This window comes from Plutella xylostella, chromosome 14 (genome assembly GCF_932276165.1).
Source record: "Plutella xylostella chromosome 14, ilPluXylo3.1, whole genome shotgun sequence".
Taxonomy (NCBI): domain Eukaryota; kingdom Metazoa; phylum Arthropoda; class Insecta; order Lepidoptera; family Plutellidae; genus Plutella; species Plutella xylostella.
In genome coordinates, this window is record NC_063994.1 from 8,426,588 (window position 1) to 8,439,819 (window position 13,232).

The 13,232-nt window shown below is 40.7% G+C and overlaps 2 protein-coding genes across 2 annotated transcripts; both read left to right on the forward strand.

Moving 5' to 3' along the window:
• Positions 1-396: 396 nt before the first annotated feature.
• LOC125489404 (activity-regulated cytoskeleton associated protein 2-like) lies at positions 397-2,565 on the forward strand (the record flags this gene model as incomplete). Its single annotated transcript, XM_048625235.1, is given in 1 exon segment — positions 397-2,565. A coding segment is annotated over 1 exon segment (804 nt), but the record flags the coding sequence as incomplete, so codon positions are not given.
• Positions 2,057-6,248, forward strand: LOC119691805. The gene is given in 4 exon segments (XM_048625569.1): positions 2,057-2,120; positions 2,558-2,722; positions 4,713-4,943; positions 5,019-6,248. Coding segments are annotated over 4 exon segments (1,005 nt in total). The 3' UTR covers positions 5,564-6,248.
• The last annotated feature ends 6,984 nt before the right edge of the window (positions 6,249-13,232 follow it).

Sequence of the window (13,232 nt, forward strand, 5' to 3'; positions counted from 1 at the left end):
TCACTGGTATAATTTGGCGGGCTTCGTAACAAATTATATTTTCGTTCATTTCCCTATTGAAAAGGGATCTACTTTCGAGAAATTATTATTTTTTTCTCTATGAATTATCGCAAAAATGGAATATTTGTCAATGAATGTGCACGCTTTGAAAGCTGAATTAAGGAAAAGAGGCGCAAAAATAAGCGGTCTCAAAGAGCAGCTAATTCAGAGGTTAGTTTGTTTACTGTTTACAAACTTTTTTTTACGAAGTGTATGCTTGTTTGCCCAGGTAACAGCTATTTTTTCTTTTTACAGACTCCAAGACTATGACCGTAACAGTAACTTTGTTGGAAACTTAGAGGACAGCATCATACAACAAAATGAAATCTCTCTATCACTGATACTAATATAAAATTTACAAGATGTCCATCAAGATTCTATGGAGAACGAGACCACAATAAAGTAGAAGAGTTCATCAATACAATCTGTATCTACAAGAAAATTTAGCAAATCTCCGAAGAAGCACTGGAATGTCTCCCGTTACTCTTGAAAGATGCCGCAAACACATGGTGGCAAGGTGTTCAGTCGGAAATTGCAAAATGGCCTGCAGCACTCAAAGCTATACGCTCGGCATTTGCCCCAAAAAGGGAATGCCATGAAATTTATATAGAACTATTTTCGTCTAATCAAAAACCGAATGAGCCCATTGGCGAATTTCTGTGTACAAAAAGGGCCTTACCGGGACAATAATTACCTGCGAAGCGTCATAAGGAAGAGGAATAAATAGACCTCATTTACGGTTAACTTCACTTAGGCATAAAAAAGAAAATAGCACGAACTGACATTAAACGATTTGCTGAACTTCTGGAAAAAGCCAGACCCATACAAAAACTGAATGTTGAAAAACCTGCAGAAACTTCATCAGTAGTGAGCTCAACCACTTTTAAGAAAGGACCCAGAAAGCGGTGTTTGTATTGTGGCAGGAAGAATCACCTTGAAGAAGTATGTCGCAAGAGATTGTCAGATCTGGCAGCTGACATTGAGAAAGAAGGAATAAGTAGCAGCGTGACAGCCCAACCAAAAGGCAAACCACAAATCACATGCTACGGTTGTGGTGCGCCCGGCGTATTTCGGGGTAACTGCGCCCTCTGCAAAAATAAAGAAAGCCCGCTAAGCCTATTCAATTTTATGCGATCAACCATAAAGTGGAAGGAAATGTAAAGATCCCTACAATTGAAATTTACTTTGAAGGTCAGAATTGTCATGCATACATAGATACAGCGGCCAGAACCAGCATTGCAGGAACAACGCTCTATAAATTATTAATTAAATCTGGTGTGTTGTTTAACGAGCAAGAACGGAAATAAAGCTGGCTGATGGATCGGTCAACATTATCAACCTACTGTCGACCTCAGTTAAAATTTCTATGGGCGGTCGAATTTTGCCTATCACATTTTCCATCATACCAGGCGCTAATGATAAAAGAACTCTGTCCTGGGAATTGATTTTTTGGAGGCCAGTGGCATAAATCTTAATTTGCCACAAAGATTATGGCACTTCATAGACAACAAAGCCATGAAATTTGAGTTCGTGCAAATGAAAAAGAATGCTACAGTAAGACTGAAGAAAATAGATTTCTCTTGCATGGAAATTGAAATCAGTGGCAATATTTTTAAAAATCAAGCAAAGATAATGGAAATACTTCAAGATGTGCAAAATACTAAAAAAAAACTTGCAAGAACTTGCTAGACATTATAGTTTATCAAATTGCTGAATAAAATGGCAGATTGTAGCGTTACTACAACGACAAGAACCAACTGGGAGCTGGGAGGGCTCTGTATGTAGAAGAACGTTTTCCTCCTATAAAAGCAGTGTAAAATGTGTTTCAGTTTTCAGTTGGACGACAATTTAAAGGATGCAGGATTTCGAAGCAAATATTTTAAAATTTATGTCTAGCTTACGCTTTCTTAGCTAAGAAGCAAAAGGAACCAACGTTTGCTACAAAATAATAGATTATTTACTTCCTAGGGAGCTCTTAACTTTGGTGTCATGGAGTGGCAACTCTGTAAAGACCAAAATGGAAAAAACAGAAACTCGTCAGATGTTTTTTTCTGTCATACAAAATGCTGATTCAAATCTAAGTCAGTTATAGGCCCGTATTAATAAAGCTGCGTACAGACCGGGCCAACGAACGCCAACGGTTATCCTAAGAGCTCGTTCCCACCTGTCGGGTGTCGGATCCGTATATTAAACGGAAGTTCTAGTGGCAGAGCATTGTATATGACGCTATTCACACTTATCGGAAACCGATTTTGTGTCGGCTCCGACAAGAAATGTCGGGTGTTTTGCCAGCCCTCTACGCCCGGAAAAAAATCGTGTCGGATCTCGCTCGCCTATGATTAAGAACGGCGCTGTTCACATTTGTCTGATGTCGGAGCCGATAACCCTCTCCCCGCTACCCCTCATTCCGTTCGTGCGTACGTCGTACCTGCGATCGCGCACACACACATCGCGGCGCGCAAGCAGAGTTGTTGTGTTTTTATTGTACGCACGTTTGGTGATTCGTAGTAATGGAAAGAAATATCAACCCCGAACACACTAGTTCAGGAAAGAGGTGTCCTTTGGGACAAAACTCTAAATGATTATAAAGATAAGCAACTGAAAATAGCTGCTTGGCGGGAAGTTTGCTGCCTACTCATACCTAATTTTGACAATTTGGACGAAAAAGAAAGACAATCATGTGGTAAGTGTTTGAAGTTATTTATTTAATAATATACGTAAAATTCAAAACATAAATATTAACCATGCGCTTCTGGTTGCCAAGGCACCGAGCCTATTGTTGAAACGAAGTAGTTTGCAAATTCAGACCGTATATCATTTGCAATAGGACCACCACGTGGATTACAGTTTTGCAGTTGTACTTGTTCTTGCATCGGATTTTCTGCCGCATAATGAATATCTTCAAAGTTCAGACCGTCCTTTTCTCTTACAAAATTGTGTAATACTGTACACGCTTTTACAATTTCGATAGCCGTGTCTGGGTGGGCATCCAGTGGCCGATGAAATATTCTCCATTTATTGGATAAAATACCGAATGCGCAAATTAATTTAATGCATCATTTTAATACTTCAAATACTTACAAATGTGTTATTACATAAAACTACTTTAATGCTAGTTTATCTAGTGCGCTAAAACAGTCATAAAACCATTTTATCGTTTTTGAATTTCGACAAACGATGAAACAAAACGCAGCGCGTTACTTGCTTGACGCGTCGTACACAAAAGTTTGTTGTTGTTTATTGTGTTGTTTGTGTTTTCTATAAATTTCTATTTGCATTCGAATCAGTAGTACCTAATGGCGGCTAAAAAGCATATTTTTACTCCAATGGAGAAAAAACACTTTGTGGAATTATTAAAAAACTTTACCGGCATTATTGAAAATAAAAATACGGACGGGGCTACGCTGAGAGCAAAAAAGAATGCCTGGGAAGAGTTGACTAGAGATTACAATGCTAGTCCTCATGCGACCACTCAGGTAAGTCAAACCTTTTTTGTTTTAAATGCATAACAACAACTTGCCGCTTCCCAAATATAATACCTAAACCTATAATACCTATATTAAAACTTAACCCATTTCTCACAATGCCCTTTCAGGTGACAAACAAGCAACTCAGGCGTCTATGAATGAATATGAAGCAGCGCCAGAGGGATGCCCTGACTAGAGAAAGGCAGCAGGGCCAGCGGGTGGCCCTCACTAGAGAGCGGCAGTGTCGCCTTGGCACTGGAGGAGGGCCCTCGATTTCGGATGCTGCCATTGATGCACTCAGATGTGTCACAGGTGGCACCAGCTTTAATAGTAGGGATCGAAAATGCTATGGATTCCGACACTACTCAAGGTAATTTTTTTTAATAGTTTAAGTTGTAAAGCTGTGATGGATAAATAAATAAAAATAATAAAATAACAGATGCACATCTTTTGTTTCAGAAAATACATATGATCGCATATTAATAGATTCCCAGCCTGTCTCAGAAGCCACAAATGAATCCCCCTTCCTTCATCCATACCCAACTGTTTCCACACCCAATACAGTTGTGGAATTGGCACTTGTCCACCATCCTCAGTCACCACCGGCACCTACTCCACTATCTCCACCACCTCTTCAAACTCCACCACCTCCTCAAACTCCACGACCTCCTTAAACTCCATTACCTGCTCAAACTCCACGACCCGCTCCACCACCACCATCAGCTGCACAATCATTCCAAAAAACTAAAAATTTAATATTGGAAAATGAATATAAGGAAAGACAGAGACGGGTAATTTTGACGATGGCAAATTTTACTATAACAAATTTCCCGATTCAATCCGGTGTTTTTCCAAAAATCCTTAAATGAAGTTCTAATTATTTTTGTAAAAAATGAATTATTTCCATTCAGTAAAATTTGCCATCATCAATATTATGGGTACTTTTCCTTCAACTGCGGCCTTATTTTTCCACTCTGTATAGGTATATATATATTGCTTGATTTATCTAATGCTTCATGAGACAGTGTAAAGTTGACAACATGTGTGAATTAAGGAGGGCCTTTAATCGAATGCAGTTAATTATCGTAGACGAATCGCCGCCCGGCGAGGCCCTAGCAAGTTCCGTTTATTGGTACTGGTTTTGGGTAACTTGATCTGAAACTGTGTGTACTTTTGCCACTTACTTATTATATTTTGTCATTTCAGACAAGAAAATACAATAACGCTGGCGAACAGCAAGGGACACTTACCAGAAAGACAAGATATCTGAAAAAAATCAGCCACCCGGCTCTGGGAGTAAGAAGAAGAAGAAATATTCTTACTATGACATTTTGACTTTCTTAGACAATACAACGGAAACTGCTGGAGAAGAGTCACTCTGTGAAGAAATGTCTGAACAAAGTAATTTAGAAACACCTAATGAGTCCACGCAACCAGGTACTTCACGTCAAGAAAGTTCTCAACTAACATCACAACGTAATTTAGAAACACGTAATGAGTCCACGCAACCAGATACTTCACGTCAAGAAAGTTCTCACCCAACATCAAAACAAAAACAAGTAAAATCTAAAAAGCAAGCACCATCTGAATTTGAGGCACAGTTATTAGAATGCTTAAAGTCTAATCAACTGGAGCTAGAAAGTGAGGATTTGGCTTTCTTTCAGTCTCTGCAGCCTTCATTAAAAAGATTCACTAGATATCAAAAACTAATGTTCAGAACAAAAGTGTTAAATATAGTTATGGAAATGGAAAGTCAAACACAACCTGCATACTACAGTCCCATACCTACAACAAGTTCTAGTGCTTTTACTGAGCTTGACAGTTTGTCACCGATAAATCAAGATTACCAAACCAATAGTATAATCCAGGATACTTCGAGTCTTAACGACAATGCTATTAGTTCTGCTGCAGTGAATGACAATGAAACTCTTATTTCGACTGAAAGCGGCTTGTTTAAAATCACGTCTTATGACGTAATTTATACCCCAGCAAAAACATCGTCTACAGGCGAAAGAAACGTCAACGCTCAGGATACAAATTTACAAAGAAATGAATGATGTAAAATTAGATTTTTTAATTTATGAATAAAACTCTTTTTATTAAAATGAGTACGATTAACTTTTTTTCTCCAGTTTCTCTCTAATTGTTTGTTTAGTCATATGAGTGCGGTTGTACACACGGCACAGATCAAGTTACTCAAATCCAGTATAAGCGGGACTCCGACGGGTTACCTAAGTATGATAATACGCAAGGCGCGAGTTCCATTTATGCTGGTTTTGGGTAACTTGATCTGTGGCCATGTGTACTTTATCAGATAAAAAAAAGGATTGTGTATGTAGGTTGAACGTACCAATCCCAAACCAATTAAGGACTTTTTTTGACTTTAAATTACTGTCATGTGCAAACCTATAACTTTTATCTATATTATAATAAGTAGCGTGTAATGAAAGGTAGGAATGATTCCACTTTAATGGTGACATTTTATGAGTGAAATAATCTTATTTTATGAAATTTCAACAATTAATAACCAATGACGCGTTACTTTACGATATTTCAAACAAAAAATCATTATTATACCGTTTATTTAGACTGGATAATTACTAGAACATGTGTTGTATGATGTCTCAATAGTTGAACACGATGGTCAACTACCGAAAAAATCATTGATTTGATTTTTGTTTAACATTTTTGCAGTTGACCAGAGTACATGACAAATTTTTTTTTTGCACATGTAAATTTACACATGACCAGGCCTGTGTCACTCCGCGCATGGGCGGCGCAGGCGCCAGCCTGGCGCCTGCCCCATCGATGGGGCAAATCTAGTCGGCTGCCGCAAGCGGAAGACGATACACGCGCGCGCTATTTGTTCCTATTTTGTACTAGTTTATAAATGTCGTATTTAGGTATTTATTAAAAATTATGAATAGAAAAATGGACATAAAAAGAAAAAAAGCAGCAAAAAAATACTGTGCCGTATTTAATTGCTTAAATACGGATCGTGATCCAAATTTTTTTTTTTTTAGATTACCAAAAGATGCTGACAGGTAAAACTAATCTAAGGGCGTCTTGCACAACAAAGTTAAATAAAATTAAATAGTTTGTCTCTTGCTCTGACAGTATAATGTCAGAGCAAGAGGTCATAGATTTAATTTTATTTAACTTTGTTGTGCAAGACGTCCTAAGTATTTTATTGATTTCTTCTACGTTCCTTATTTGAAATGAAATTAATCCGAACTACAAACCCTTTTTTTTCTCCACGTTGAACAAAGTCTATTCCAATTTTGTTTTCGTTAAAGTATTAAATTTACAGACACAACTACCTTCAAAATGCATTAATGAATCGATTATAAAATGTGCGCTGAGTGGGATTAGTGCTTAACGAAACTAACACGTTCTGTATCATAATATAAATTATATCCATAATATAAATTATAACGAAAAAAAAACATGTTTTCACAAAATTAAATGTTTTAGGTATTCATACACATTTTATGTACTTCAAAATATCTTAACTATGAAATTGTTATTGTTTTTACTGGTTATTTCCAATAGAAAAAAAGTTTGGAATAGCTTTGTATTCTTAATTCAAATTAATTTTGTTTTAAAACATGACATTCTTTTTACAAAGTCAGTCCGTTGCTTAGTAAACGTTGTAGTCTGTGGTGCTGAGGCAACCCTAAGGTGGCTTCTTTTTCAATGCGTATAACCACGTATAACTTATTATGCACCGTAGTCCAGTGAAATAAGGCGCATATTCCCTCAAAAATTAATTGGTAGGTAAGTAAATAAAAACGTGTGCGGCCGGAACGCGATCTAAATTAGATCTTATTGCTTATGGGATGGAGTCATATTTCTTTGCAGGCCATTGCGAAGATGGGCTTCTGTACCTGGTACTAGTTATTATTCTGTGACATGACAGTAATTTGAAGTCAAAAAAGTCCTTTACTGGTTTGGGATTGGTACGTTTATCCTACCTGTTCAAATCCCTTTCCACTAAATCATAGCAGGAAATTAAATATTTAAAATTTAAAACTTACCTTAATGTAATAGCGAGCCTCTCAATCGGTTGTATTGTTATCCTTCGTAAACTGCTTTTTTGTAGCTTATTCTCAATTTTACACAACAGTTCATCAAAAGAACGAATGGACATTCGAAAGTAATTTTTAAATTTACCTTCATTATTTTGTAGTTTTCCAAAGTGTGTAACAAACGCCCCAGCAAGAGGCCTATTTTCAAGAAAGGGATCAACATGTACTCTTGTCTTCTTGTTTCGTCATTTGTAAAGTATGTAAGCGATAGATATTCTTCTGACATTGATCATTTTTGAACACGTCTATACCGTTACGCAGCCCGTAGAAAACTGAAACTCATGCTGCGTATGATCCGCAGCGTGAAATTTTACGCATGCGGTCCAATCCCGCGTGCGTGAGCAAATCCGCGTGACACTAAAAGCGCCCTTAGTGTTAATCACAACATACTTTACTTACTGTGTTTGGGCTGTTGCTATTGAGCAGTATTTTAATACGAGCATCAGCCCCCGTATTTTGTAACTCCGAGTGGGGTTGGTTGGTATAAAATGGCTGACAACTTAGAGCATTATTAATTAATAACTTTTTACTGACTTATCTGATTTCACAAACGTTTATGTTGAATGTAAGGATATATTGGAAGGCTTCTTGCATATTTCTTTCACTAAGATTTTTGGTGTTTTCGGTTAATAAGTCACTAAGTTGATACCAATTATCACCGGTTGCTAACTCTCAAAAAATTACAAAATACGGGGGCAGGACTAAACAAACATAAAATCAGCCTGCTATTGAGGCTGGTAAATTCTACATACTACACTCGCGAGCAACCAAATCGACTCAAGCCTTGACGGCGCAAACATACATTAATACAAGTAAAATTATGAATAGAAATAATAAAAATGATATGTCATTTAAAAGCTTAAGATGTCAGCTTTAATTTGATATCATTATTATTGAAATCCATTCATCATTTTTGAAATAAATGATGTCTGAACGCAATTGTAGGAAAAACGGGAATTTAGGAAAAAAGGGTATGGGTATCGTATTATACAAATTAAACAAAAAATGTTAAGATAAAAATTTATTTATTTAAATCAATACTTTGTATTGCCCCCTCTTGCCCTAATTACAGCCTGCAGCCTGTTTCTCATAGACCTTATCAACTTTTTGACAGTTTCCTGAGGAATGCCGTCCCACTCCTCTAATAAAGCTGTCTTCAGCTCGTCCACGCTTGCAGGGACTGGATTCCTGGCCCGAACTCTTCTTTTGAGCTCGTCCCATAAGTGTTCGATGGGATTCAGGTCAGGACTGAGCGCAGGCCAGTCCATCGTGCGCAATTCCTTCTCTCTCAGAAACTGCCGACTGACTCGTGCCGTGTGGCAGCGGGCATTGTCGTGCATTAGCACGAAGTCTTCACCGACAAATTCTGCATAGGGCACAACATGACCGAGTAGAATGTCGGTGATGTACCGATCAGCTGTTAACCCGCCTCCTCGGCCGCCTCCAGGCACGAAAACAAGTGCGGTTTTTCCCTCTAGAGAAATACCAGCCCACATCATGCAGGAACCGCCGCCATATGCTACTGTTTCAGCGAAACAACATTGGGCAAATCGTTCCCCCGGACGCCGGTAGACCCGGCCTCTCCTGTCACTGCCATGCAGACACACTCTGCACTCATCAGTAAACAGGACCGACCGCCATTGCGCAATGCTCCAATCGAGATGCTCTCGAGCAAACTGAAGACGCGCTTGTCGGTGGCCTGCAGTCAATTTGGGGCCTGATGCAGGTCTTTTTGGTGTCAAGTTGGCTTCCTTCAAGCGTCTTCTCACTGTCCACTCGCTGACAGCCACTTGTCGTACACGTCTCAGTTCTTGCTGCACATCAACGCCCGTAAGGTGTCGATTGCGCAGCGAGGTTGAGACAATGAAGCGGTCGTCTCTCTCTGAAGTGCAGCGGTGGCGGCCCGTTCTTGGTCTTCGATTGAAGGCACCAGTCTCTTGGAACCGTCTGTATACTCGGGATACAGCAGACTGGCTCAAGTGGAGCTGGGCAGCGACTGCTCGCTGACTTAACCCTTGTTGCAGCAAGGCAACAACTTGAGCAGCTTCTTCTGGTGTGGTATCCATGGGTTTGCGAAAACAAGGAATACAATGCAACGAGATGTGTACCGGTCAACTTGCAACAAGCGACTGATAAGGTACACCGGATGTGGAAAGGTTTTATAGCGGGATCAGGTAGCGCAAGGCGTGGATTCCTAATGAGGTAATTAACACTGACGGGCAATTAAAATGCGTCATTAAATCTGCGCTTAGTTTTTTTTTATGGTATTGATCTTAATTGAAAGCCTAATTCTTCAGCTTTCGAATGACATATCACTTTTATATTTACCATTTATCGTTTTAGGAAAATCAATGTATATGTGCGCCGTGAAGGCTTGAGTCGATTTGGTTGCTCGCGAGTGTACAACAAATATTGTAGTTGCGCAAAATTGCATATCATTCTTCATAAATGTCGTCATTCAAATAGCAGAGGACAAGGTGAGCTGACTGAGTTCACGGTCAAGTACAGGTGCGGGAACATACGTCATTGACTGTGTAACGAACCGTTACCAAACCATCCACCGCACCTACCCACATTCCGAAGCCACAAGAGCGCCCGCGAGTCGAGGTGGGGCACCACACAGGCGACTCCGGAGAATACAAGGGGCGCGGGGCGACCCGCTTATAAATAGCCGCCGGACGGCCGCCCGGCCACCATTCGTCACCTCCTGCTCCGGCGAGTGATCAGTCCGTTCCCGAGATCCTTCCCCGCACCTGTATCTATCTTAGTATCTATTCACGCACACTAAGCTCACAACACCGTCCTCCCTACGCTGTGGGTCGCCTACTAGCGGATCGAGGTTCCCCGGTATACACGGACGCCTGGGTCGCCTAGTTTAAAGCGGCCGTGTACCGAACTATACAATCGCTAAACACACACCGGCCCTCAGCCACACGTTCTTATCAACACAACTACACTCCACAAATCCTGGAACAAATCCACACATACCACCGGTATTCGCCCGACCTCCTATACCCTATATTCCTTCCCTTTATTGAGATAGTTATATCCGCGTCGGCCCCTTCAGGGCCCGAATCATATTAATATCAATTACCGTGATAAGTATTTGTGCATTTGTGTAGTGTGTTAATATTAAGTACATAAGCTGTAAGTACCCTAGATACATAAGTAAACCTGGTTGTAAATAAAGCGGGTCCAGTGCCGCCTGAATTGTGTTACACTAATTAATCGGCATTATTAATTCTCACCCCGTACACCTACCGAGGTTATTTCCCTCCAGGGGCCTCAGGATCAAGATCAGGATAGTTAGGACCGCTTCACGGTCATTGTAGATCCCCCAGGCGACCAGGCACTCCTTCAGAGGCCGGCGTCAAGCTGAGCTAGTCTAAGACCGCTTCCCGGTACATATTAATTGAGAGTTATTAGGTAGGTACCAGCCCTAAGCACTAGGGACGTTAGTCACAAGGGTAAGTATCACATTACAATATAGCACCCAACCCCTACTCTCGGGGAAGGCCAGGCAGGTCGATTCGCCCAGGGGTCGCTCCCCGGTGATCCAGACCAGCTCCTGCTGAGCTGCTACATTACATTTGGCGCCCAACGTAAAATCCACTAATTCTCATCAATATTTAATATTATTTAGCCCCCCGTAATAACTTGTAAATCATTAGAAATAACCGACCGACCGACTAACCGTGCAACTTAACTATCTACCCGCCCGTAATCATTCTAAAAATAGACCGACAACCGACCGACCGACCCCGTTTAACAAAAATTACAATTCAAAAGTAAAGAGCAGATAATTTTTTGTTGGTCATTTTTATTAAAATTTCCGTAACCGATTACAAACTGGCCCCGTTTTATATTAGGTAAATATACAGCATCAAATGCCAACTTCTTGGATTTATAACCTTAGTAAAGAGGAATTAATAAGGGAAAGTAGGGAAAGGAAGCTACCGACCGTAAATTTAACCGTTGACAAGCTGAGGAAGCAGCTGTCCGACCACATCAGACAAAAAGAGGAGGAGACCTTCGAGATGACATCCGAAGACCAGACCAGAACCGCGAGCCAGCTGAACCTGTCATCCATCGTGAGGGAATGGGATATTTCGTTCGACACCGCATGCGACCCGGTTGAGTTCATCGAGCGTTTGGATGAACTGACGTCATCAGGAGACGTCCCGCAGGACCGATTACTCCAGGTACTACCTAAAGTACTAAGTGGTAAACCGCTATTATGGTACAGAAACAACTCAGACAGCTGGAAAAAGTGGGAAGACTTCCTAGAAGACTTCAAACTCTTTTTCTACCCGGCGGGATACGAGAAAAACCTGGTCGAGATGATCATCGCACGAAAACAACACCACCGTGAATCTTTCGTCAATTACCTGACCGACATACAAACCCTGATGAGAAGGTACGGAAAAATGACCAAACAAGAAAAAGAAGAAAGAATCTACGAAAACATGAACGCGAACTACAAGTACTACATCAAGAAGCAAGACTTCACCAGCCTCGGGGAATTAATCAAACAGGCAGCCGAGTACGAGCAGATCACAGAAGAATCCTCATCTCAACAGTGGAATCACCGACCAGACCGACACCGCCAGACACCGAAGAATCATCCAGAAACATCACCAGAACCTTGTAAAATACATGAAAAATACGACAAGACCACATGCTGTTGGAACTGCGGCAAAGCAGGCCACTCACACAAGGAATGCCGGGGCAGGCAAGTACTGTTCTGTAGCCAATGCGGAGTCCTCGGGAGACTAACGCGCAACTGCTGCAGGAGAGAAACCAAGTTCGGAGACACGAACATAACCGCCGAAGAAACCCAACCAGAATACCGAATCTTCGAAAACGTAAAAATAGGGAACATGACATACCGAGCGTTGATTGATACAGGCTCCACCAGATCTTACATCAGTAGAAACATCTATGAAGAGAACTCGACAAACGCCGACACAGAAAAAGTCGCAGGGATGCGAGTAACCGTCGCTGATTGCAGAGTCATGGACGTAAAACTCAAAATAGACCCAGAAATTGAGATACGGCAGAGAAAATTAACACACGAACTCTTCGTACTACCAGCTTATTCACCGCCAAACCTAGTTATCATAGGCATAGACCTCCTAAGAAAGGCAGGAGCCACAATAACCTGGGACAACAACACTGAAAATACACCGAAAGTCACCGAAATCGTCGCACCAGAATCAACGCCACCAGACAATAATATAATAAACGGCCCAAGAAAATCAAAATCCCGCAAGCAAAAGAAAAAACCTAACCAACTACATCCACCAAGATATCCTGACACAGCTTCAATCCAGGAACGAAAAGGATGGTTCGAGAGGAAAATGTCCGAAACCCGAAAATCACCAGAAAATGACCCAACATTCACAATCAAAAACGGCTCACTCCATAAACGAATTGTAAATCCGAGGTACGGGGTCAAGATCCATTCACAATCGCAGTGGAAATTATGCGTTCCGACATTGAAGAGAAGGTCGATTATCGAACAACACCTTAATGAACCGACAACAACAGGCCACCGAAGCACGGGAAAAATCCTAAAAAGCATTGCCGAAACATATTACTGGCCAGGGATGTACAAAGATGTTCTTCATCATATGAA